General features: G+C 37.0%; 1 protein-coding gene across 43 annotated transcripts in view; it reads right to left on the reverse strand.

The window, feature by feature from the left end:
• syt7a (synaptotagmin VIIa) overlaps window positions 1-26,500 on the reverse strand; it is a 214,020-nt gene that overhangs the window by 53,760 nt on the left and 133,760 nt on the right. For 24 of the 43 annotated variants that reach the window (XR_015525964.1, XR_015525957.1, XR_015525956.1 and 21 more), the window contains 2 exons: window positions 22,039-22,206; window positions 3,679-4,035 (listed from right to left, as the gene is read on the reverse strand). The exons of 7 other annotated variants lie outside the window; for them this stretch is intronic. Coding sequence is in view for 20 of the 36 variants with exons in the window: in XM_087311451.1 (XP_087167577.1) it covers window positions 3,679-4,035; window positions 22,039-22,206 (525 nt within the window). In the remaining 16 variants the exon portion in view is untranslated. Of the gene's footprint in view, window positions 1-3,678; window positions 5,129-5,227; window positions 5,361-22,038; window positions 22,207-26,500 lie in introns of those variants that run through there. 12 more of the 43 variants (XR_015525967.1, XR_015525966.1, XR_015525968.1 and 9 more) reach the window with 2 other exon arrangements.

Genomic DNA, 26,500 nt, shown 5'->3' on the forward strand with positions numbered 1-26,500 from the left:
GTACCGTATGTTCCCCAAAAACTTGGAGAACAGTGCACAATTAGCTGTAGCCACTATACGCATTCCTTTCATGGAAAAGAGCAGCATGAATATTGTGCTAGACTTCTCTTTTTATGGTCTGCTGTAGAAAGTCGAAGAGTAAGTGCAGATTTATCGTGTGCGCTTTATTCCTAAACATTTGCAAAAAGTAAATAGACAAGACTGTAGAGCTGTGCAATATGACGCTGACTAGCATTTCATATCGTTTGTTTCCTGCTGTAGCAAAATAAATTTTTTTTGGTTATGCTTCTTCATCATTTAGGTGAGCACAATATTTCACACAATACAAAAATTAGACTTACAGCATGGAAAGAAAGTTGCATAGATTTAATCGTTTTAATAATTAATTGTTTAGTATCACTTTATTTTGATGGCCCCTTTAATGCATTTTTTTGAGTTTAAGTTACATTGCGTCTACATGTCAGCTAATGCCTAGTTCAGACTGCGTGATTTTAGCCCCGATTTTGGCTCGCCGACAGGTTTTGAGAAAGTATGAACAGTATGAACCATCAAAGACGCGATCTGAGAGAATCGCCGATGAGTCGCCGATGCCTGTGAGATATTTGGTGTGCTGAATATCTGGAGCTGTCGGCGATTCAAATCATGCCGTGTGAATTGAGTTTTGACTGAAAATAACATCAGCGATCGCCTACAGCCAATGAGAGAGCGGCATTCACTTGTGTGTGCGTGTGTGTATACCTGCTGCAGGCCAGCGGGAGGCTGGGGGAGAAGTTTAAAGCGGTCTTTTTTGGTTTATTTGGACCCACAAAATGGAGGAAAAACTAGTGGAGGTTTGACAGGACTCAGGAGCAACCGTGTCTGTTTAACGTTTCATACAGAAAGAAATTAGTTTATTATCAACGTTGAGGAGAAATGGCTAATTCCCTTTAAACCCAGGTGAGCAAATATGTACATTTTCTACCCCATTAAAGGCTTCTTTCTCATTATGTAGTTAATAACAAAAGATATACGATGTGTTTTTGGCTGTGAGACGTAGTTTGGACGAAGTTGTCGGCGATTCTTCCTATAGTAAAGTCATGCAATGTGAAAGTCCCTGTCGCCGAACCATCTTGCAGTGTAAACAAAGCAGCGACGAAACGCCAGCCCAGATAGTCATGCAGTGTGAACACATCTGTGACACGACTACTTTGAACATCATGCAGTCTGAACTCGGCATAATTCTCATTAGATTATAAGTGGCCTGTTAGGCTTGGGTGGGGGTTAGTGTAAGTTGACGTGTACTTGCAAAGTTTCTTATAGTCAGTTAAATGTCTATTGGAGCAGTATAAGCAGATATAAAGCAGACAGTCTACTAATAAGTCATTGGCATGTAGTTTCAATGCAACTTTTATTCAACAAAATGTGCAATAAGGACCATCAAAATAAAGTCTTGCCATTTTTTTTCTCTGCCATGATGACAATACAATAAATGAATAGTTCAGATGCAAAAACATCTAAGTGTCATCGGAAATTTGCTTCTAAAACGAGCATTTTTTCTCAGGATCCTATGTTTGTTTTCACTTTAAAGGCAATGCAAAAAACATATTACAGTTTTTCTCAGTGGCTTTGGTGCATTTCTCAACACTATTTACATTTGCACAACAGTTAATGCATTTCTCAAAACAGTTAGTCATTTGTGCACATCATAGTAGCAGTTTCTCATTCCTTCCAACAAATTGCAAATGCTTTTGAACGTGCATCAATTGCTTTCATACAACTCTCTGCTGTTTTATAACATTATCATCTGCTTATGTCATGTCAGTCAACATGAAATAAACTTGTGAATGCTGAATAGTCAGTCCATATAAAACCAATAGTCCTCATTTCATTACTGGATTCACCACATACAAAAATGTTGAACTAGATGTCAAAATCTGTCAAGCTAATTTTATTTTAAAAATGTAAATCTTTTTTTTTTGTCCTCAAAACATCTTCTAAATTAAACAATTTGGTGAATGATTTACAGACCTGTGTATGTTGCAGGTTCAGGTCCAATATGTACTGCAGTATTGTTCACAGTTGTGCACAGCTCTACTCAAAGGGAGTTTCTGTTTGTTGTAAATAAGGGTGTGTTTATTCGTTTGCACAATGCTGTGAGTAAATCAGAATTGTAAAGAGCAAATGCAGTAAACATGTGAAACATACATATTCAGTGTCTTGTACTCAGATACCTCAGTAAATGCAGCGATGTCTAACTTTACTGTAGTGTTCAAATGGCTGTGCAAAAAAGTGCTGTCTTGGGCATTTTCAGGACGTGTCACCAACATCTGACTTTTTTGTATTGAAAAAATGCCCAGAGTAAACTGCCATAATGAAGACATGACAGCCATTTGACTATCTTGTTCATAAACAATGGTGTCAGGACTTATCATCTTGATCACACTGACACTTTCATTGACATCAATACTTGCTTTTGAGGAATGAGCTGTCCGTTTAGAGCAAGTGACGCACTTTTGCAGGTTATCAGCTAGGTTTTGCAGTTTGTACTAACTGTTTTGAGAAATGCATTAACTGTTGTGCACATGTAAATAGTGTTGAGAGAAATGCACCAAAGCCACTGAAAAAAAAAACATAGCAGACAGTCTACTAATACTCAGATGAGAAGTCATTGGCATGCAGTTTCAATGCAACTTTTAATTAACAAAATGTGCAATAAGGAACATCAAAATAAAGCCTTACATTTTTTTTCTCTGCCACAATGACACTACAGTAAATAATACTTTAATATACATTCAGCAAAATACTAGTGCAATTTAAAGCCTTAACATAGTACACTCTCAGTAATAAAGGTACAAGAGCTGTCAAAAGGTACATATTTGTACCTGAATGGTTCATAATGATATCTCAAAGGTACTTTTAAGGTACATTCGGATACTAATATGCACCTTTTAGGTACCACTGTGGACTATTTGGGTACAAGTATGTATCTTTTAAAAAGGTACTGCCCCGGTGACAAGCTCGTGTACCTTAATTCTCAGAGTGTAGCTAGGTTAATTAGACAAGTTATGGCAAAACAGCGGCTTGTTCTGTGGCCAAATGGAAAAATAGTAGTTGTAGGGCTAATAATATTAACCTTTAAAAGTGTTTGAAAACATTTAATAACTGCTTTTATCCCAGCCACACTAAAAGAAATAAGACTTTCTCCAGAATAAAAACTTATACTGTAATTAGAAATACTCGTATTTCGGTAACACTTTACAATAAGGTTCATTAGTTAATGCATTTACTAACATGAACTAATCATGAACAACACATGTACAGCATTTAATAATCATAATTGAACATTTACTAATGCATTATTAACATTCAAGTCCATGCTTGTTAACATTAGTTAATGCACCATGAGTTGACATGAACTAACAATGAACTACTGTATTTTCATTAACTAACATTAACTAACATGAACAAATACAGTAGTAGATGTATTGTTCATTGTTTGTTCATGTTAGTAAATGCATTAACATTAACTAACGAACCTTATTGTAAAGTGTGACCCTTATTTATAAATAATAAAAATAATCATTCACAATAAGCCTCATAACTGTATATGTTCATCTTGCTATGGGATGTTTGTCATATCGCTCAGCTCTACAAGAAACAGTGCATGCACAGGACAGACCCACACAGAAAGTAACTTACAGGAAGGATTTAACGTCCAGGCCTCGCTTCTTTATCTGACCCATCATGTGATCCACGCTGCCAGGGTTTCCGGAGCCCCGCCCCCCGGCACCTGCTGACCTATGTTGGGCTGGCTCTCCCCTTGAGTTCCTCGAGCCTGCTCCGCCCCCTCCCCCAGGCCCCGCCCCTCCTGGCTGGGTGTGCAGCTGCCCCAGACTCTGGGAGATCGGCGGCCTACTGGCTAAATTTGGAGGCGGAGCCTGGATCAGCGGCTGCTGGAGGCTTTGCTGACGCAGTAAAGTGCGTGGCCGAGGAGTCGCCCCTGCTGACGGGACGTAGTCCAAAGTCTCGACCGAAGAAAGGGTGTGGTCGGATAGACTGAGCGGGCAGAGTAAAAAAGAGGGCAAGGAGCGGGATGAGGAAGGGCGGGAATGACAAAGCGAGGGATGAGGGAGGAGAAGAAGAGAAGGCGGGACGAGAACAAAAGGAGACGGAGAAGATTTGGAAGGATTTGTAGAAGATTCAGACGGACATGAGGGGAGATGACGAGAAGACAAGTTGAACAGATCATCCGGATGAAGGAAAGTCAGGGGGTTTGTTTGAGAAGATAATGGAGACGAAACGTTCCAGGAGGAACGGGGGCAGAATGGGACAGCCAAAGAGGAGAAAGGCAATGAAAGGAGAGTGTCGTCGGGTGGAGGAAGAGGGGGAGGAGGAGGAGGGCGAGGTGTAGGCGGGGAAAGGAGGAGAAGGAGACAGAAAGAGAGAAGCATCAAACAGAGGCAGTATCCACCATAACACAAGTAGCAGGAAAGCCCACAGTCGGCCTGCTCTGTGTGAGTCTGCAGGAGTGTGTGTCCGTTCCCGGCCCGAGCAGCACTGCCTTGAGCTGACGGCGAGCGGTGGGTGTGTGCATGTGTTTGGGAGGCGTGTGCTTGCTGTTTGCGGGTGCGTGTCTGATTAGATCGCGGTGTGTGTCGGGATTGTCCTGAACGAGCGTGAGCGTGTGTATGCCGCGGTGTGTGTGTCGTCAGTCGGCCACCGCCGGTTCTTCCAGGAGACTGTTTCTTGGTGTGCTGCGAGCCTCCCATCCTCTCTATTCTTCACACTCCCCTTTCTTCTTTTAACTTTGCCTGTCGATGCTCATTTTAAGTAACACCGCGGCCCCTTGTGTTTTCCTTCAGCAGCCAACCATCTACGCCGATTCATCCGTCATCCTTTTATCCTCCCCTCCCTTCACAATCACATCCCTCCGTTTTTCTCATTAGCCTTGTTTCACGTCTGCTCTGAAAACTGTGCCACCTCAGAAACTTCGCTGCCAGTCGTAAACAGGAGACGGTTAATATATTGTTCTCCATTTCAGCTTCAGGACAACAAAGCATGTGTTCAGGTTGTACATTTTGGGTTGAAAAGTTTAGCCTGGGGATTCACTACTCGCCCTCAAGTGGTTCCAAACATGAGCTTCTTTCTTCTGTTGAACACAAAAGAAGATTTTCGTAAGAAGCTGAAAACCTTGACTTCCATAGGAGGAAAACAAATACTATGGATGTCAGTGGATGCCAGTGATTACCTCTTCAAAATGTCTTCTTTTGAGTTCAACAGAAAAAAGAAACTCAGGTTTGGATGAAGGGAGAGTAAATGATGAGTTTTCAATTTTGGGTGAACTATCCTTAAGAAGCAAGAGCGTCCATCTCAGGAGGATCCTGCAGAGATTCGTTTAAGAGATTACAATCCTTCTTCTGTAGCCCTGAATTATTTAAACTCCTATCATTGTTAAACACTCCTGAACCACAAATAAAGTTCTCACTAGGCATACTAGAAGCTTCCAGACTGATGTGTTAAGGCCAGTTATACTCTGCAAATCAGCATTTTTTGGTAGTGTTCGGACACCCCTGGTTTATTACCTTCTCCAGTTGACCCTTCTCAAATTCCCACCCATGTTTTCTATGTCCGACAAGCTTTCAGCAATCATTCTGAACAAGTTTAATCTCGACGCATCTGCTAGTTCGCTTGAGTGTGTGCGGCGAATGTGACGTCAGAGTTTGCAGAGGTTCGCTTTGGGTGTGCACGACATGATTTCGGCTGGCAGAGCGCATGATTTTTAAAAAATTTTTTTTTAGACTCAAGCGAACAGTTCGCAGGGCTCCCCGTTTGATTTGAGTTGAATATAAACCAGTTTAAAGAGATTTTGTCTGAAACAGTATGACTGTATAGACATCTTTATGATCCGTGATCATAGAGATAACAGTAATTCTTGGCTAGAAATTGCACCAGCAGTGGGAAAGGAGGAAACTATTTGGAAAGGTTTGGAAAAACCTGAGGGATAAGTTTGTAAAAGGGTCACGAAACACCAAAACACATTTTTTGAGCTGTTGCCAGTCGTATATGTGTCCCACACTGCTAAAAACACTATTAGGACACCTATATTTCACTAAAAAGTGTAAATTGGTTGTTTTTGCGTTATTTTAAGCAAATTCGTACTTCCGGTTTGAAACGAATTTTTGAAGCTGCGTCACGGCCATGACATAATAGCGTGTATTCCAGCGTGCAGACTGGGCGTCTGTGCCAGAGTGTGTCTTATTACGTCTTACAGTGTGATGCATTAATGCAAACCAATCAGCGCGCTCTATTGTGCAACTTCATTAATATTCATTACTGTCACGGTGTTTAGACGACGTTAGCCACGTTGTAATGGCAAAACAAGCGTGAAGTGTTGCTTTTATAGTTTGCTGCAGTTAAGTTTTGTTTTCATTTTCTCTCTGTGAGTGCTCAGCTGGAGTCACGCGTGGATTAACAGTGTACGCAACGCTCGACAACAATAACTTACATGTCTAAGGAGGATTATTGTTTACCTGAGAGCTGTTCTCATCTGCAAACGCTGAGATCTGGATTCGCTTGTAGTCTACTCTTCATAAAGACACGGCTCTAGTTGCTTGTGATTGTCCTGTCTCTACAGATTTGGTAAGTGAGCGACCAGTGCTCTTTGTTTATTCAGTTTGTTCGTATCGAACCAAGTTAACTATTGCACCGAGTGTAAACATGTTAGCACCACAACCAAACTTTAACCTCGTGTAGGGTTTTTACCGCATTTACTGACCGGAATAACACACGCGGCTTTCTGACGCTACCTGCCGTGTGCATTTAAGTTTCTGGGAAATGCAGAGGTTTTTTTTTCTCTCATTCGCCGTGCGGTATCAAACATTGCATGAAAAATACACGCTTAGAGCAGTTCCTTGAATCAAATATCTCGTTTGTCGTGAGGGGCATGAATGAATTCCCTGAATAAAAGAGCCAAACTGCAGTTAAAGTCCACCATTTAATCATTTGGCAAATAATTCGACTACAGATGTCCATGTAGGTTAAACACCATCACTTTCTCCTGTGTGTGTGTATTTTGACTCTGTAACTCGCGTGTGCCCAAATAGACACTCCCACACCCTCCCACTTTAGTTCCTCCGACACTCCCCCCTAAACTGAGCTGGACACGCCCACTTTTCTGGTGTGAAAACACCCTGCTGAAATGAGGGGGTTTCATGGCCCTTTAAAACCAAAAAAGGCCATGGCAAACGTGGAAACCCAGATACACAATTACAGAAATATGTTTTTCCACCTTTCATAGGTTTTACACTGATGTATATATTACAGTTTTGAATTTAAAACAATAATAGTTACAAAACTATAATTAAGGAACAAATTATTTCTGGAATATATAACTGGAAAGGAATATTTGAACCTATCAGTTCACAATATACTGATGGCCTGTTTTCTAGGCTTTATTGGTGATAATGGTCAGGAATGTTGGAGCATTATTGTCTTTTTAGCATAAGAAGAGAACATAAACTAGCCAGACAGAAATGTGTGAATTGTGAAGCGGGCTAAATCTAAAAAAAACATTTGTATTTTTTATTAAGTGTACTTTTTATTTTTGCCATACTAAAGAATATATTTGTAGAGCGACCCATGTTCTGTTGTCATTAATATTTTAATAAATTTTAATAGGAAAAACTGTCTAAAATATAAACAAAAGCAAATGATGAATTAAAGTTTCATAAAAAAAAATCTTGAATGGTTATAAAACTCCTTATAATCATTTAAATAAAATAAAAAAATAATTAGTTTTAAAGTCTTGAATGATATTAATGATATGACATAGTTCCGGAAACTTCCTAATTCTCTGTTTATCCGTCCGACTTTACTGTCAGTTTCTTTTGACCGCTCCCTGTCATTTTAAAGAATATCACAACGGCGAACGCGTGAAGTATAAAAGCCTTGTGCGTTTCGTGAGGTGCGCACGCAGTCAGCAGAGGCGCGCGATTCAGCAAAAGTAGGCGAAAGCATAAATCCAGCTTTAGGGTCTGCAATATGCGTAGGAGGAATGTGAGCATAACTTGAAATGAAAACAAAATACCGACTGAAGCTACAGCATAGCATACGGGAAGTTTGGATCATTTGAATAATCAAAATGTTATATAAGGTGGCATCTCGGGCACAGAATATAGGCTGCATCTCCTGTCAATCAAACTGCCTGTGAGGGGGCAATTAAATGCACTGAACCAAGAGCTAAGGTTATTAGGTTTAATAGAAACTTTAAGCAGGTGTATTAGGGTTAGCAGGGTTAGTTTTTAACATTGCAGCTAATGGACCCATCGGGAGCAGATATGGACACTTTTGCCTTGAAGGGTTATCTATGATATACAGTATCTATGCTACACAGCTGTGTTAAAACCCATTATAAAAGTGATTTTTGCATAATATGTGCTCTTTAAAATGTGCAAATTAATACCAAGAAATGTAGAGTACATTGCTTAGTACTAATTTGCACATTTTAAAGGGGACCTATTATGCAAAAATCACATTTGTTATCGGTTTTAACACAGTTGTGTGGCAGCAGTGTGTGAATATAACCAGCTTCTAATGGTAAAAATGTATTCATTTTATTTTTTATAATCACACTTGATAAAAACAGTCTGCAGAAACACTTTGATTGACATTCTCCTTTTATACATGTCATCAGAGGGGGAAAGCCCCGCCCATTAGTGACCATCTCTTCCTCATTTGCATAAACAGCCCTAAGTGAGTAACAGCCATCCACCATTAGAGTTTTTGTGCCGTACCTGCCGAAGATAATGTCAGCGACTATGAAAACGATAAATGATAATAGGCATGTGTAGCCCCGCCCTCTTTTCACAATTTTATTTGAATTTAAAGCGACAGTCACCAAAGCGGCAAAATTTGAATCAAAGCCTAGAAGGGGTAGCTTATGAAACATTTGTGGTATTTTAAGCTGAAACTTCACATACACACTCTAGGAGCCATTTGTTTACTTTGTTTAAAGGTTTATGTTGTATTGATTTCTTTCATTTAGGAGATATGCACCCCCTGCAGGCCAGAGGAGGCTTAAAAGCCTGGGTGTGGCCAACTGGAGAAGGGCCTGCTGGGAGCACATGGCCTTGCCTTCCGTATGTTTGGTGGCCAAAGTTGTTTGAATTTGTTTACATGTTGTTAGCATTCATTTAGTATGAATTAGCATGTTGCCAGTATGTTTATAGTATGAATTAGCATGCTGCTAGTAGGATTATCATGTTTGTTGGTATGTTTTTAGTTTGGACTAGTATGTTTCTAGTATGGATTGGTATGTTGTTAGGATGTTTCTAGTATGTTATGGTATGTCGTTAGTATGTCTCTAGTATGGACTAGTATGTTTTTAGTATGGATTGGTATGTTGTTAGTATGTTTCTAGTATGGATTGGTATGTTGTTAGTATGTTTCTAGTATGGATTGGTATGTTGTTTGTATGTTTCTAGTATGTATTGGTATGTTGTTTGTATGTTTCTAGTATGGACCAAAATGTTTATTGTATGGATTGGTATATCGTTAGTATGTTTACAGCATAAATTGCTATATTGTTAGTATGTTTCTAGTATGGAATCCGCTTGTTAAGTGGTGAAGTGTTTGTGACGTATGTAATACTGTTTCTGGGTCCAAGCCTCCATTCATTTGAGTCGAGAAATCATTCGTTTATGATCACGTTTTATTCCTATCACACATTAAAGTTAATTTTATATAAACTCATAGTGTACACAACAATCTCTGGGCTCGCTGCATAACAAATACCAAAAATTTTACAATTTATAAAAAAATGAATCAATTTCTGGCCATCGGATATTAGGCATGGACATATATATTGCGATCGTGATTTTCGAAAGTATTAAATCGCTTTGTAAACGTTTATTATTACCATTTCATGAGTCTATTCAGTTGAATAGAGCGCTTAGACCCGGAAGCCTCTTGCGTGACGTCACACTTAACAAGCAGATTGGTATATCGTTAGTATGTTTATAGTATGGATTTGGTATGTTGTTTGTATGTTTCTAGTATGGACCAAATTGTTTCTTGTATGGATTGGTATATCATTAGTATGTTTCCAGTATGAATTGTTATGTAGTTAGTATGTTTCTAGTATGGACTGTTATGTCGTTAGTATGTTTCTATTATGGACTGATATGTCATTAGTATGTTTCTGTTATGGATTGGTATGTTGTTAGTATGTTTCCAGTATGAATTGTTATGCAGTTAGTATGTTTCTAGTATGGATTGTTATGTCGTTAGTATGTTTCTATTATGGATTGTTATGTCGTTAGTATGTTTCTATTATGGATTGGTATATCTTTAGTATGTTTCCAGTATGGATTGTTATGTCGTTAGTATGTTTCTGTTATGGATTAGTATGTTGTTAGTATGTTTTTATTATGGATTGGTATATCTTTAGTATGTTTCCAGTATGGATTGGTATGTTGTTTGTATGTTTCTAGTATGGTTCGGTATGTTGTTAGTATGTTTCCAGTATGGATTGGTATATCGTTAGTATGATTCCAGTATGAATTGTTATGTATATAGTATGTTTCTAGTATGGATTGTTTTGTCGTTAGTATGTTTCTATTATTGGCTAATATGTGGTTAGTATGTTTCTGTTATGGATTGGTATGTTGTTAGTATGTTTCCAATATCAATTTTTATGCAGTTATTATGTTTCTAGTATGGATTGTTATGTTGTTAGTATTTTTCCAGTATGGATTGGTATGTCGTTAGTATGTTTCTAGTATGGATTGGTATGTTGTTAGTATGTTTCTAGAATGGATTGTTATGCCGTTAGTATGTTTCTACTATGGATTGTTATGTCGTTAGTATGTTTCTATTATGGATTGCTATGTCGTTACTATGTTTCTATTATGGATTGTTATGTCGTTAGTATGTTTCTATTATGGATTGTTATGTCGTTACTATGTTTCTATTATGGATTGTTATGTCGTTAGTATGTTTCTAGTATGGATTGTTATGTCGTTAGTATGTTTCTATTATGGATTGTTATGTCGTTAGTATGTTTCTATTATGGATTGTCATGTCGTTAGTATGTTTCTAGTATGGATTGTTATGTCGTTAGTATGTTTCTAGTATGGATTTATATGTTGTTACTATGTTTCTATTATGGATTGGTATGTCGTTAGTATGTTTCTAGTATGGATTGTTATGTCGTTAGTATGTTTCTATTATGGATTGGTATGTTGTTAGTATGTTTCTATTATGGATTGGTATGTTGTTAGTATGTTTTTATTATGGATTGGTATGTTGTTAGTATGTTTCTATTATGGATTGGTATGTTGTTACTATGTTTCTATTATGGATTGGTATGTTGTTAGTATGTTTCTATTATGGATTGGTATGTTGTTACTATGTTTCTATTATGGATTGGTATGTTGTTAGTATGTTTCTATTATGGATTGTTATGTCGTTACTATGTTTCTATTATGGATTGGTATGTTGTTAGTATGTTTCTATTATGGATTGGTATGTTGTTAGTATGTTTCTATTATGGATTGGTATGTTGTTAGTATGTTTTTATTATGGATTGGTATGTTGTTACTATGTTTCTATTATGGATTGGTATGTCGTTCGTATGTTTCTATTATGGATTGTTATGTCGTTACTATGTTTCTATTATGGATTGTTATGTCGTTAGTATGTTTCTATTATGGATTGGTATGTAGTTAGTATGTTTCTAGTATGGATTGATATGTTGTTAGTATGTCCAATGTAAAATCAAGTCAGCTTTTTACAATGGAAGTCTATAGGAAAGTTGCTAAGGTGCCGTAAAAGGTTGCTAGGTTGTGGCTGATAAGTTGAAAAGTCAGTGAAATTCAGTGATTGGCAGATTGGTAGTCTGAGGTAAATGAGCCCAACCTTAAGTCTGTATGGCAGTCTGGCGGAAAGTTATGAGCTCATAAAGTTTGATCCAATGTTAAGTCAATGGGACTTTTCAGAATTTTCGGGGTCAATTTTTGGAAAACCGTAAGTTGGATCAGATGGAAAAGATATAGCAAACTGGGTCAGACCAGGTTGGAAGTGTGGTACTAGTTCGGAGGTTGTAGTATGAACAGTCTAGGAGGAGATGCATAAATAAATTAGTCTCAGAAAAAAAGTTTATAGTATAACAGTATGTTGGCTTTGTCAAGCCACCATAACCAGTGAAGACTTGCCGTTCCATGTACACACACACACTAAAGAAGCATCTAAATCCCTCAGCATGCCTAAGATGTGACTAATATGGAATTTCTAGAGACATCAGAGACTTATTTGACATCTTGTAAAAAGGGGGCATAATACAGTAGGTCCTCTTTAAGAGTAGACAACCGAGTATTGTCAAGCAGCTTCACGTCTAAAGCCCGGAAATCCAGAATGTTCAAACCTAATTAAACACAACCAGTTAATCAAAGTGTTCAGAATTACTAGACAGCTTAATGCATTTGTGGGAAATCTGCAGGACATTGATTCTCTGGGAGCAGGATTGGACATCAAAATACCATTTGGCGGACATTTTTTTTCCTGCCAGTGAACATTTGGAAGAATTCATTAAATTGAGGAACGCTTCAGAATGATTTGGAGTTAATGTAATATAAAGTTTATGGGACATGACACACACTTGCTCCAGTGGAGGAAAGCCATACTGATACGTTAAGCCAGCATGAAATGGCATTCACATCCCATTTTACTGCTGTAATGTGACATATTTTTTATATGAAATAGGATATTTAATGAGAAAACACTGCCTTCAAATCTAATGTGACATGCAAGCGATTTGAGTGGTGAAAACATAATATTTAGGGAATCCTCGCTATTGATTTCCCGGGGGGTTCAGCATCAAAATAAAGACTCGCAGACTCTCATCTTTGAGTCTTTCTGACCTGAAGGTAAAGGTTAAAGTTACAGGACAGTTTACAGTCCAAAGCATTCCAACGGCTGCTGTTACTTGCTATTACTAATTGAGCATGGTTTATTGTTATTAATAGTGTAACCTATATTAACACAAAGTCTACACTGGACAGATATTTGCAAATGTGATCTGACTAAACACAAACCTATTGTAGCTAGCTAGTAGTTAACATGACCTTTTTTATGCAACATATAGGCTCATTCTGAATACTTAGTCCTTAATACATTTCTGGAGATCGCGAATTATGTAGCCAGAGCTATGTATGGCTGCATTTAGTCTTTAAAACGAATGCTACAGAGCGGTATGACGCTGTTCCTCTTCGTGCTAGCAGCTGACTGTTTACCTCCGTATGAATGGCTTTTCCACTGTTTAAACTATTAAAAAAAAATTCATGTCACTTTTTCAAAGGTTACAAGTTTTTTATTTATTTATTTATTTATTTATTTATTTATTTTTTATTATTTTTAAACGGTTTTACATAATGTATCAACAGGACAACACACAAAGAAGAAGAAAAAATACAAAATAAATTGAAAAAAAAAATACAATAAATTGGACCCCCACCCCCCCCAAAAAAAATAAATAAATAAATAAAATAAAAAATTACATAAATAAATGAATAAGTGAGGGACATTTAACATAGTCGGTTAAAAGTTTGTTGAAATAAAAATTATGGTCCCATAATGCAATTCAAAAGCATAAATAAACTGGGAAAAATAAAAACATGAACCACAAAATACAGAAAACTGCTAATTTACGGACATTTTTATTTTTTAAAATGTATGACATTTCATGTACAGTTGAAGTCAGAATTATTAGGCTCCCTTTGAATTTTTTTTCTTTTTTAAATATTTCCTAAATTATATTTAACAGAGCAAGGAAATTTTCACAATATGTCTGATAATATTTTTTCTTCTGAAGAAAGTCTTATTTGTTTCATTTCAGCTAGAATAAAAGCAGTTTTTAATTTTTTAAAAACCATTTTAGGGACAAAACTATTAGCCCCTTTAAGCTATATATTTTTCCGATAGTCTACAGAACAAACCATCGTTATACAACAACTTGCCCAATTACCCTAACCTGCCTAGTTAACCTAATTAACCTAGTTAAGACTTTAAATGTCACTTTAAGCTGTATAGAAGTGTCTTGAAAAAGATCTAGTAAAATATTATTGACTGTCATCATGACAAAGATAAAATAATTCAGTTATTAGAGATGAGTTATTAAAACTATTATGATTAGAAATGTGTTGAAGAAATCTTCTCTCCGTTAAACAGAAATTGGAGAAAAAATAAACAAGTGGTCTAATAATTCAGGGGGGCAAATAATTCTGACTTCAACTGTATATCAAATCCAAATATAAACTTGTCACTTTTCTCTGGGTGAGTACTAGCAATTTTTAGGTCAAATATGACCAATTTGGATTGAATGTCAACCTTAATTGGTATAAGGCTAAACTAGCATCGGCTCAACTGGTTAAGCCAGTAAGAGCACATCAAGCCGAACACCAGGGGGCAAAACAAGCCTTGAGAAGGACAAGGTGTAGACGAGAAAGCGAGACAGTAAAGGAGTGAGACAGGGTAAGAGGGTGTGAGACACAAACATGAGAGACAGACACATATAGATGCCTGAAAATAGAATCCAATTACTGACGAAGAAAAATGGAGGGTGTGTTGAGAGAGAGAGAGAGAGAGAAGGAGGACTGGTGGTATGGATGGAGTGTGAGAAGAGAGATGTGAGACGGAGAGAGAAGAAGTGAGGAGAGGAGGTGTTAGCTAAGAGTGTGAAGAAAACTTAAATTGAGCCCCCTGTGTGTGTGTGCGTGTGTGTGTGTGTGTGTGTGTGTAACACTGGCTGAGTGAGCGTCTACTACACACAGGCGGCGCACAAATACAGTAGCGTTGTAGCAGCTCAGGTTTGTTTTGGTTTGATAAGGCTGTGTTTTGAAGGCTTTTTGTGCGGCTCTGTTGCTTGTCCTGTCCTGATTATTTGTTCATTTGTTTGCCGTGTGTTGTTATTTAGTCTTATTGTATTGAATATGAAATAATAATCAAGGTTACTATAGTTAACCGAAATAAAACTAAAAACTAAAACTAAATAAAACTTTATTGTGTATATACAAAAGAAACTTTAACCAAAGCTAAAACAATAATGTCAATTAATCAATGCAAACAATAATTAGATATGATTGATATGTTGAGTCCTAACCTGGAAGGATTGTCATGAACGATCAGGTTTGCAGAAAAGATTAAAACTTTCTATCACTACTGCGTATCTAACCTCAGAAGCAGCATTGCACACATATTGTACGGTACTTAGGCCTGCTACCTTGTGGGCTGATGTATTTGAGGATGGGTTTTAATGGTTAAATTTCTGTAATTTCACGTCTGTTATTTTACAGTAAATTTCTGTAACTTAATGTCTGTAATTTTATAATAAGTTTCTGTAGTTTAACGTCTGTTGTTTTATGGTTAAATTTCTGTAATTTAACATTTGTTTTTTTACGGTGAAGTTCTGTAACTTAACATCTGTTATTTAATGGTAAATTTCTGTAATTTATTTAACATTTGTTTTTTTACGGTAAATTTCTGTAACTTAACATCTGTTATTTAATGGTAAATTTCTGTAATTTATTTAACATTTGTTTTTTTACGGTAAATTTCTGTAATTTAACATCTGTTATTTAATGGTAAATTTCTGTAATTTATTTAACATTTGTTTTTTTACGGTAAATTTCTGTAATTTAACATCTGTTATTTAATGGTAAATTTCTGTAATTTATTTAACATTTGTTTTTTTATGGTAAATTTCTGTAATTTAACATCTGGTATTTAATGGTAAATTTCTGTAATTTATTTAACATTTGTTTTTTATGGTAAATTTCTGTAATTTAACGTCTGTTATTTAATGGTAAATTTCTGTAATTTATTTAACATTTGTTTTTTTATGGTAAATTTCTGTAATTTAACATCTGTTATTTAATGGTAAATTTCTGTAATTTATTTAACATTTGTTTTTTTTACGGTAAATTTCTGTAATTTAACATCTGTTATTTAATGGTAAATTTCTGTAATTTATTTAACATTTGTTTTTTTATGGTAAATTTCTGTAATTTAACATCTGTTATTTAATGGTAAATTTCTGTAATTTATTTAACATTTGTTTTTTTATGGTAAATTTCTGTAACTTAACATCTGTTATTTAATGGTAAATGTCTGTACTTTAACGTCTGTTAATTTATTGTAAATTTCTGTAATTTAACGTTTGTTGTTTTATGGTAATTTTCTGTAATTGAACGTTTGTTATTTTAAGGTAAATTTCTGTCATTTCTATCTGATATTTTCTGTCATTTCTAAAGATAGTTCTATCTATCCTCTATCACACCAGATGCCAAAAAAAAAAAAAAAAACTGTCAAAAATGTTTTGCAGTTTCAAAAATGTATCGTTGGTAGAGTTTTTATTATTTAATTTTGTATCCTGCACCAAACAAATACTCTAATTTACAAAAAAAAAAAATAACAAAAAAATAATAATAATTACACCGAAACTAATAAAAACTAAACTAAAACTAAGCAGTTTCAAAATATAAAAACTACCAAATCTATATCTAAAAACTAATTAAAACTTACTGAATTTAAAAACAACAAATCAAAACAAATTAAAAAAGGAAAACTAATAAAATCATCCATATATACTTGCTTAGAACTGCTAATTGCTTAGTTACTTAAAAAAAGTAATTAATTACTGATTGCTAATAACATCCTTAAAATTGTATTTAAATGACTTTGTCTGAAAGTAACTAAATTAATCAATTTAAATCTCAACACATTGACATAATACAAATTAAATTCTTTTAATACTTCAAATTAGTCAAATAGGGCATTTTAGTTTTTTTTTTTTCTTTTTTTAATACTTAAAGGGGAGCTATCATGCCCCTTTTTACAAGATGTAAAATAAGTCTCTGATGTCCCTAGAGTATCTATGTGAAGTTTCAGCTCAAAATACCACACAAATAATGTCTTATAACTGCCTCTTTAAAGCTTTGATTCTAATGATGCCATTTTAGTGACTGTCGCTTTAAATTCAAATGAGTTCTTTTAAAAAGAAGGCGGAGCTACAAATGCCAATCTGTCAGCATAGTGGCAGATTCAAAAACAAGACTAACGTCCTATGCTAAAGAGGGAGAGATGGTCACTAGTGGGCGGGGCTTTCTTACTCAAATGACACATGCAAAGAGAATTTTCATTAACACATCCCTTAATTTTAAGCTTTAATATTTTGTGTTGACTATTTTGTGTTAGCTTTTTTTACATTTTGCTAGAATAAATCAGAGTTTGGGTTCCCTAACTTTATCTTCCCGATGTAATAATATTTCCTTTTCTCCAAAGATTGACTTCACACTGCTGACAGATTCACATTACGATCCACTGAAATATTAAAGCACATTTACAGGGCGTTTAGTGCATTCATATTTTGTGCTACATGGGTTCACTTGCCATTAAGAGGGGAAATGTGTTAAACATCCTCCAGCTATCACCTCACAGCCGTCACTGAAATGACTTTGTATGAAACTTCAAAACTTCTGAAACACTCATCAGACAAATTACAAAGTTTGTGATTGAAATGTGTCATTTTCTTATCTGGTCAGGATTATTTAAGTTTATTACAGAATTCACTAAAACACTTGATTCTTATACTGTAGATGAGAAACAAAAAATGAACGGACCACTTGTAGAAAAATACTTCAACTTTTTGATTACTTTTAAATAAGTTAGACTGAAAAGTCTGAAACTATTTGAAATAAATTACAGAAATAAATTACTTTATTCTTCCATTTGCAATTTTCTAAGCACTTTTGTACATCACTGTTCAAAGATTTGGGTTGATACAATTTCTGAAGTTTTTTTTTTTTCATGCTAATTTATTTGTTCATCATTTAACAGGTTTAGTTCAGCCTAAATGAAAAATTCTCGTAGCTCACTCTCCTTTGGGTCTTGCAAAATTCATAAGGAATTTGATTGTGTTTGGAACACAAAGACATTTTCTGAGAGATTTCTGTCTGTTCATTGTCCCACAAAACTTTACATTTAAAAAAAGTTCATATAAAGGCTAAAGTAAATCCATTCAAAATAAGCATTTTAAGGCTCTGAGCTTCCACATCAACCAATGAGGTTTGAGCTTCCACAAGGACAAATTAGGTTTGAGCTTCTGTGAGAACCAATGTCATTTGGGTTTCATAAGGCAGAGGTTCTCAAAGTGGGGGTCGGGACCCCCCGAGGGGTCGCGGGACAATGAAGGGGGGTCGCCTGGTGATTTTCAAAAATCAATAAATTTTTATTAAACCTTAAGACTTACTGTATTTTATCAATAACCTACTGAAGAGAAAAAAACAGTCGTTTATAGTTACTATAAACTATATAGTTACTATAGTAGCTTATAGTTACTAGTTCTATTGGATTGCGACTTCTCGGGTAATTACATTATACTAAAGACAGAGCAATACTGTCAGATGCTGCAGATTTTGTAACACCAGGTTAAACTTTCTAGCCCATTTACAGCACTGACATACATAAAAAAAACAAAGAATAGACCTGGGTCTATTGGTGTGTTTGTGCGCGTCATTGCATACAAGGTTTCTGTATTTATAACCACCACCTCAGAGAATATTGGGGGTCACGAGTCACTGGCATTGTCATTTTGGGGGTCGCGGGCTGAAAAGTTTGGGAACCCCTGTCATAGTGGACCAATGACTTTTGAGCTTCCACTCACATCAATGAAGTTAGAGCTTTCATAAAGACCTATGAGGTTTGAGCTTCCCATTGGTCCAAGAAAACCTCAAACTACATTGGTCTTCGTGGATGCTCTAATGTCATGGGTCCTTGCAGAAACTGAAGACAATAAAGTTTAAGGTTTTCTTGGACCAATGAGAAGCTTCGACCAATGAGGTTTGAGATTCCTCATAAACAAATGAGGTATGAGTTCCCACAAGGATTAATGACAGTTGAGCAATCAAGAAAACCAATGACGTTTGAGCTTTTCGATGACCAATGAGAAGCTCAAATCAATGAGGTCTGAGTTTCTGCGAGTTTCTACGAAGACCAATGAGGTTTGAGTCTCCGTCGAGAAACAAAAAGGTTTGAGCTTCAGCAAGGGCCAATGAGGTTCGAGCTTCTCTAAGGGCAAATAAGGTTTGAGTCTTCGTCAAGAACCAATAAGGTTTGCGCTTCTGCAAGGACAAATGAGGTGTGAGTCTCCATCGAGAACCAATGACATTTGAGCTTCAGCGAGGGCCAATGAGATTTGAGATTCCACTAAGACCAATGAGGTTTAAGTTTTTACAAAGTTTGAGGTTTGAGCTTCCTCATAATCAAATGAAATGTTAGTTTCCCGCAAGGACCAATGACATTTGAGCATTCACAAAGACCAATGAAGTTTGAGCTTTTTGGTCCTTGTTAAAGCTCAAACTTCATTGGTTCTTGCAGAAAGTCAGACCTCATTGGTTTATAGAGGGGCCAATGTGCTTGGAGCCGTCACATAGACCAATGTGTTTTGAGCTTCTGCGAGGACCAATGAGATTTGAGCTTTCACGAGAACCAGTGCGGCTGGAGCTTTCACGTGGACCAATGAGGTTTTTGCTTCTGCAAGAACCAACAAGATTTGAGCTTTTGCGATGACCAATGAGGTTTCAGTTTCTGCAAGGACCAATGAAGTTTAAGCTTCAGCTAAGACCAATGACATTTGAGCTTTAATGAGGACCATAAGGTTTCAGATTTCATGAGGACCAATGAGATTTGAGCTTTCACGGGACCAATGAGGTTTGAGCAACTGCGAGGATCAATAAGATTTGAGGTTCTGCAAGGACCAATGAGGTTTCAGTTTCTGCGAGGACCAAAAAGGTTTAAGCTTCACCTAAGACCGATGACATTTGAGTCTTCACAAGAACCAATTACAGTACATTAGATTTTTCATGACGACCAATAGGTTTGAGCTTTCATGAGGACCAATGAGGTTTGAGCTTTCATGAGGACCAATGAGGTTTGAGCTTTCATGAGGACCAATGAGATTTGAGCTTTCACAAGAACCAATGAAGTTTGAGCAACTGCGAGGACCAATAAGATTTGAGCCTCTGCGAGGACCAATGAGGTTTTGGTTTCTGCAAGGACCAATGAAGTTTAAGCCTCTACGAAAACTAATGGCATTTGAGCTTTCACAAGCACCAATTACATTTGAGCATTTATTTGGACCAATGAGGTTAAAGCAACTAAGGACAGATAAGATTTGAATTTCCAAAATAGTGAGGTTTGAGCTTTTGAGAACTGAAGAAGTAAGAAGAGTAAGAAGAGTTTTCACAAGGACAAATGAGGTTATGGCTTTGAAGAGGTTTGAGCTTCAGCACGGCCATTTAAGGATTATTTAAAGTGTCAGAGTTCTGAGCAAACATTAACTTTCGAAGGAGGGACAGAAATGATCTGCTTTTATGTATGTTAAGACCAATAAAAAAAATAGACATTAATCTTATGGGTTTGGAATGACATAAGGGTTAATTTAGGGGTAAAACAGACACTTTAGTAACCCAGACTGTATGTTCACTGATTTAAAGGGTCACAAAACACCAAAACACATTTTTTGAGCTGTTGCCAGTCGTATATGTGTCCCACACTGCTAAAAACACTATTAGGACACCTATATTTCACTAAAAAGTGTAAATTGGTTGTTTTTGCGTTATTTCAAGCAAATTCGTACTTCCGGTTTGAAACGAATTTTTGAAGCTGCGTCACGGTCATGACATAATAGCCTGTATTCCAGCGTGCAGACTGGACGTCTGTGCCAGAGTGTGTCTTATTATGTCTTACAGTGTGATGCATTAATGCATGAGTAAGGCTTGATTCAAACCAATCAGCGCGCTCTGTTGTGCAACTTCATTAACATTCATTACTGTCACAGTGTTTAGACGACATAGACGCCACGTTGTGTTGGCAAAACAAGCGTGAAGTGTAGCTTTTATAGTTTGCTGCAGTTAAGTTTTGTTTTCATTTTCTCTCTGTGAGAGCTCAGACTCACGTGTGGATTAACAGTGTACGCGACGCTCAACAACAATAACTTACGTGTCTAAGGAGGATTATTGTTTACCTGAGAGCTGTTCTCATCTGCAAACGCTGAGATCCGGATTCGCTTGTAGTCTCCTCTTAATAAAGACGCGGCTCTAGTTGCTGGTGATTGTCCTGTCTCTACAGATTTGGTAAGTGAGCGAGCAGTGCTCTTTGTTTATTCAGTTTGTTCGTATCGAACAAACTATTGCACCGAGTGTAAACATGTTAGCACCACAACCAAACTTTAACCTCGTGTAGGATTTTCACCCCATTTAGTGACCGGAATAACACACGCGGCTTTCTGACGCTACCTGCCGTGTGCATCTAAGTTTCCGGAAAATGCAGAGTTTTTTTTTTCTCTCATTCGCCGTGCGGTATCAAACATTGCATGAAAAATACACGCTTACAGAAGTTCCTCGAATCAAATATCTTGTTTGTCGCGAGGGGCATGAATGAATTCCCTGAATAAAAGAGCCAAACTGCAGTTAAAGTTCACCATTTAATAATTTGGCAAATAATTCGACTACAGATGTCCATGAAGGTTAAACACCATCACTTTCTCCTGTGTGTGTATTTTGACTCTGAAACTCGCGCGTGCCCAAATAGACACTCCCACACCCTCCCACTTTAGTTCCTCCGACACTCCCCCCTAAACAGAGCTGGACACGCCCACTTTTCTGACTTTTTCCAAAGTAGAGGTGTGAAAACACCCTGCTAAAACGAGGGGGTTTCATGACCCTTTAAGAGTTCTCAGTTTTGCAATTATATTTATCACTCCTCACATATCATATATGCAGACTGATTCAGGTGCATGATATAATAAATTACGTCGTCTTTTAACCGTTGCGCTTTATAATGGAGGGAAATGTGCAATCTGAGTGTTTCTAAGTGTGTGTGAGTCAGTCGTACAGAAGCTGCTATTATTAGACTGCCTGAAATCTCAGCACAGCGCAGACCCACACAGAGACGTTTTTAACTTTCTTAAACATTTCACACACACACTCGGGTGCCCTGTTGACTCACTTGCCGTTCTTGAAGTCTCCCGAATGCAGGCGGCTTTGCACCGTCTGCCACCTGCCGGCTTTAATGCCGCCCGTCATCATGCTCCTGACGCTGTCACTGCGTGACGGACCCCCTCCGTCCCCCAATACACACCCCGCGGCCCCTTTCTGGCCCCCGTGAACCGTCCCACTGAGGGGTCCGCGAGAAAGAGAGCCGCGGAGATGCAAAGGAATGAGAGAAAGGAGGAAACATTGGGAGAGAAGAAACGGTTACATGGATTAACACAATCATTTCTGCCGTGAGAGTTGTGTGCGAACATACACACTAGCATTAGTCAACCTGAGTTTTAAAGATACAGCGCTCCGCCTCTAGGGGGCGTAGCAGAGCCTGGTTTGACTTACAAATGATGCTTTGATCCCACATTAATGGCACAGGCTTCATACAGACATAACGTGGGTTATTTTTGCCAGCAATATATTTCGGTTTTGCAGGAAAGTCCTGGTGAAAGTCATCATGCAGTTAGCAGGAGGTTGAAGGAACAGCGCTGCACCGCTCAAACACTCACGATGCACACACAGCGACACCAACAACAACAGCAGGGAAACAGCAAAAAGAGCTTTAAGTGACAATGGCCGACGGCTGCAGATTGCCACAAAACCAGACGAGAAGTAGGATTTACATGACTGTAAAAATTCATTATATATATTATATAATATTAAACACAAATGTGTTAGATATTTTATTAGCTATAATTACTGATTATTAAAGCCAACATAATATAATAATAATAAAAACAAATAATATATACAGTATATATATATATATATATATATATATATATATATATATATATATATATATATATATATATATATATATATATAGGCGACGCAGTGGCGCTGGTTCAAGCCTCAGCTGGGTCAGCTGGCGTTTCTGTGTGGAGTTTGCATGTTCTCCCTGGGACCCCATGGGTTTCATCCGGGTGCTCCAGTTTCCCCCACAGTCCAACAATATACAGTACCGGTGAATTGGGTAGGCTAAATTGTCCGTAGTGTATGTGTGTATGGATGTTTCCCAGTACTGGGTTGCACCTGGAAGGGCATCCGCTGCGTAAAAATATATGCTGGGTTCATTCCACTGTGGCGACCCCAGGTTAATAAAGGGACTAAGCCGAAAAGAAAATGAATGAATAAATATATATGTATGGGCATCGTGGTGGCGCAGAGGATAGAACGATCGCCTCACAGCAAGAAGGTCGCTGGTTTGAGCCCCCCACAGTCCAAAGACATGCGCTATAGGTAATTAATTGGGTAAGCTAAATTGCCCGTAGTGTGTATGTGTGTTTTTGAGTGTGTATGGATGTTTCCCAGTGATGGATTGCAGCTAGAAGGTCATCCGGTGCTCAAAACATATGCTGGATAAGTTATATATATATTATAAGTAACATATATGAATTTAAATCATTGACATCCACCTCCTCCTCTTATTTTTCTTTTTAAAAGATTTTTTTGCATATTATTATAGGGCAACACGGTGGCTGAGTGATTAGCACTGTCACCTGACAGCAAGAATGTCGCTGTTTCCTGAGTCCCAGCTGGGTCAGTTGGCATTTCTGTGTGGAGTTTGCACGTTCTCCCCGTGTTGGTGTTGGTTTCCTCCGGGTGCTCCGGTTTCCCCCACAGTCCAAACACATGCGCTATTGGCTGTAGTGTTTGAGAGAGTGTGTGTGTGTGTGTGAATGAGTGTGTATGGATGTTTCCGAGTACTGGGTTGCATCTGAAAGGGCATCCGCTGTGTAAAACATACACTGGATAAGTTGTGGCGACCTCTGACGAATAAAGGGACTAAGCCGAAAGAAAATTATTAAACAAATGTACATATTATTATTATTATTATTATTATTATTATTATTATTATTATTATTATTATTATTAATAAATAAGTTATGCTATTATGATCATTTCATTATTTATTATTTTTTATTATTATATTATTTTGTCTCATTATAAAAGTTTTAAAGAAAAAAGTGGAAATTCTCTCACTATGTCTCTCATATCAAGCATTTCAGTTCTTTTCACTCAATAAAATAAATATAGTAAGTGTTAGCTGACAGGAAACATAAAGATGGCCAATTGTTCGATACAAAAAGCAGCTCTTCCTGCTGAGTTTTGCTTGAATCTGCAGCTTTGGCCTCAAACAGCAGCGCTTTAGTGCAGCGGTCTGTGTTCACCCACACCGTTTAATCCAGCAGGTCCGAAACCATCCAGAGGGAAGAAAAATTCAATCACCCGAGCCGCCGCGGCTAACACGTTTATTTAATTCTTCATTTTCAAGACAGGCCGTCCGATCTGAACCCCATCCGCGTTTGACGGACAAGCATGTTTTAAACCATTATTTTTCTTTATCGAATGCTCCCACGGAGACTCTTTTAGCGAAACCTGTCTGGATTACGCCGGCGTGGGTTTTCACCGCTGCAAAACACAGGCTGGAAGATTCAGGAGAGCTAGAGGGACACATCCAGAGCACAGGAAAGAGGCAACACTTTCGTAAAAACAAGGTGAAACGGGGGTTACCACGCCACAATCAGACTGTAACGGTCAACCCTCGACGGGACTGTACGGAAATGAGGGTTACACAAGTGCCATTTACTTTGTTAACTTTATTGTTGCTGTTCGCTGGATAGCTGAAATAGGAGGGTTGTCCGTCTCCATGGTAACACCCCATGGGGGAGGAACAGTGGGGGAGGGGGAAAAGGTAAAAGTTCGCAACTCTAAAAACAGACAAGCAGGGCTGTAGGGAGTGATTGTACGATTTGAACAATAATTTCTATTGATAGTCGCTGCTATAATTCGAAAACGTCAAAATATACAGTTGAAGTCAGAATTATTTGCCCTCCTGAATATTTCTGTTTAACAGAAAGATTTATTTTACGTAACAACTTATTTCTAATACCTGATTATATTTGTCTTTTGTCTAAATATTGTAAAATAACAGGAAACTACTGTAAATGTACATATCTAGTGTAAAATCACGTCAATGTGTGTAAATATTTTTGAATATTTGTTTTACAAAATACCAATTACACAGTAAAACAAATCCGTAATTTGACGGTTTATTTCCATCAGCTGGGGTGCTGGGAAAAAAAGTTAAATAACAGTCGTTAAAATCACATAAATTTACCGTAAAATAACGGATATTAAAATACAAAAATTTACCATAAATAAATTAATTTCTGTTATTTAATATATGTTATTTTACGTTAAGTTTATGTACCCCAGCTGCCGCAAATAAACCATAAAATTAGGCTTTTTTTTTTATAGTTTAGGCATGGGATGATAACCTATTTTTAAGGTATATGGCGTTTTGCAAAAGTCACGGTTTTAAAACCGTCAAAATGTTCTGCTATACCGCTCCTACGGTATATGTAAGCTTTTTATTTACTTTTTTTTTCTTAGTTTTTTAGGACAACAGTATCTCGAGCAGAACAGATATCCAATATCCATTTAAATTGTAAATAAATCTGTTTTTACAGAAACTAATGAAGGCAGTATAAGCATGGTCAGGGGGGTTTGGGGGGGATTGACCCCCCCCCCCCTCTTTTTGAAGCTTAATCCCCTCTAAAATACACAAAAACAATATGTATGGGAGGGGGGGTTTGCCCATTAATAGTAAGAAATAGCTTTCTCTGTTCTTTGATCTATATCTAAAATATCAATAATTAAAAATGTATAATATATTAATTTGACCCACGAATATGTGTTGCTTCATCCTTGCATTCCTATTGGTGGACTGAGGAGGAGCCTCAAGAGTGATGGGTATTTTTTTTTTTAAAGGGAGAAGTCCGCCATTTCAGCTAAGCTATAATTAAGTTATTATTTTTGGAAGAAATTTCCCGTAATTTTGAATTATTGCAAATTTCTGTAATTTAACAATCGTTTTCTTTTCGCCAGCTAAAATAAAACAAATAAGACTTTCTCCATAAGAAGAAATATTATTGGAAATACTGTGAAAAATTCCTTGCTCTGTTAAACATCATTTGGGAAATATTTGAAATAGAAAATAAGACTGATTGTGACTTCAACTGTATATAACGAACGTCCCTGCAGTCCTGCAAAGCTTTGAAAACATCGAGAAAAAAAGCCCATTCACATCAAGCATGATATCAATGAAATCTAAATCTAACGATAAATATATTTGCGTCCACACTGACAAACAATACGAATGTTTATTTCCAGTATTGACCACTTGTCATCAGCAGATGTCCTCAGTGTGCTACTAGCGCATCTGAGCAGTAAATATTTAATAATTAGCTCATTTAGTAAAACGAATTTAGCGATCGCAGTGCAGTGGAATAAAAACAATAAAGTATTTTAAAAGCATCTTCAAAGTAGGAAACACAAAGATGTTGAAACTAGCACTGGATACCTGAGGTACGTTTATATTAATAATTCAATTTGCTAACCTGGCTTGCGTAGCTTTGTAT

This window comes from Danio rerio, chromosome 25 (genome assembly GCF_052040795.2).
Source record: "Danio rerio strain M-AB ecotype USA chromosome 25, GRCz13ab, whole genome shotgun sequence".
In the NCBI taxonomy this organism is placed as follows: Eukaryota; Metazoa; Chordata; class Actinopteri; order Cypriniformes; family Danionidae; genus Danio; species Danio rerio.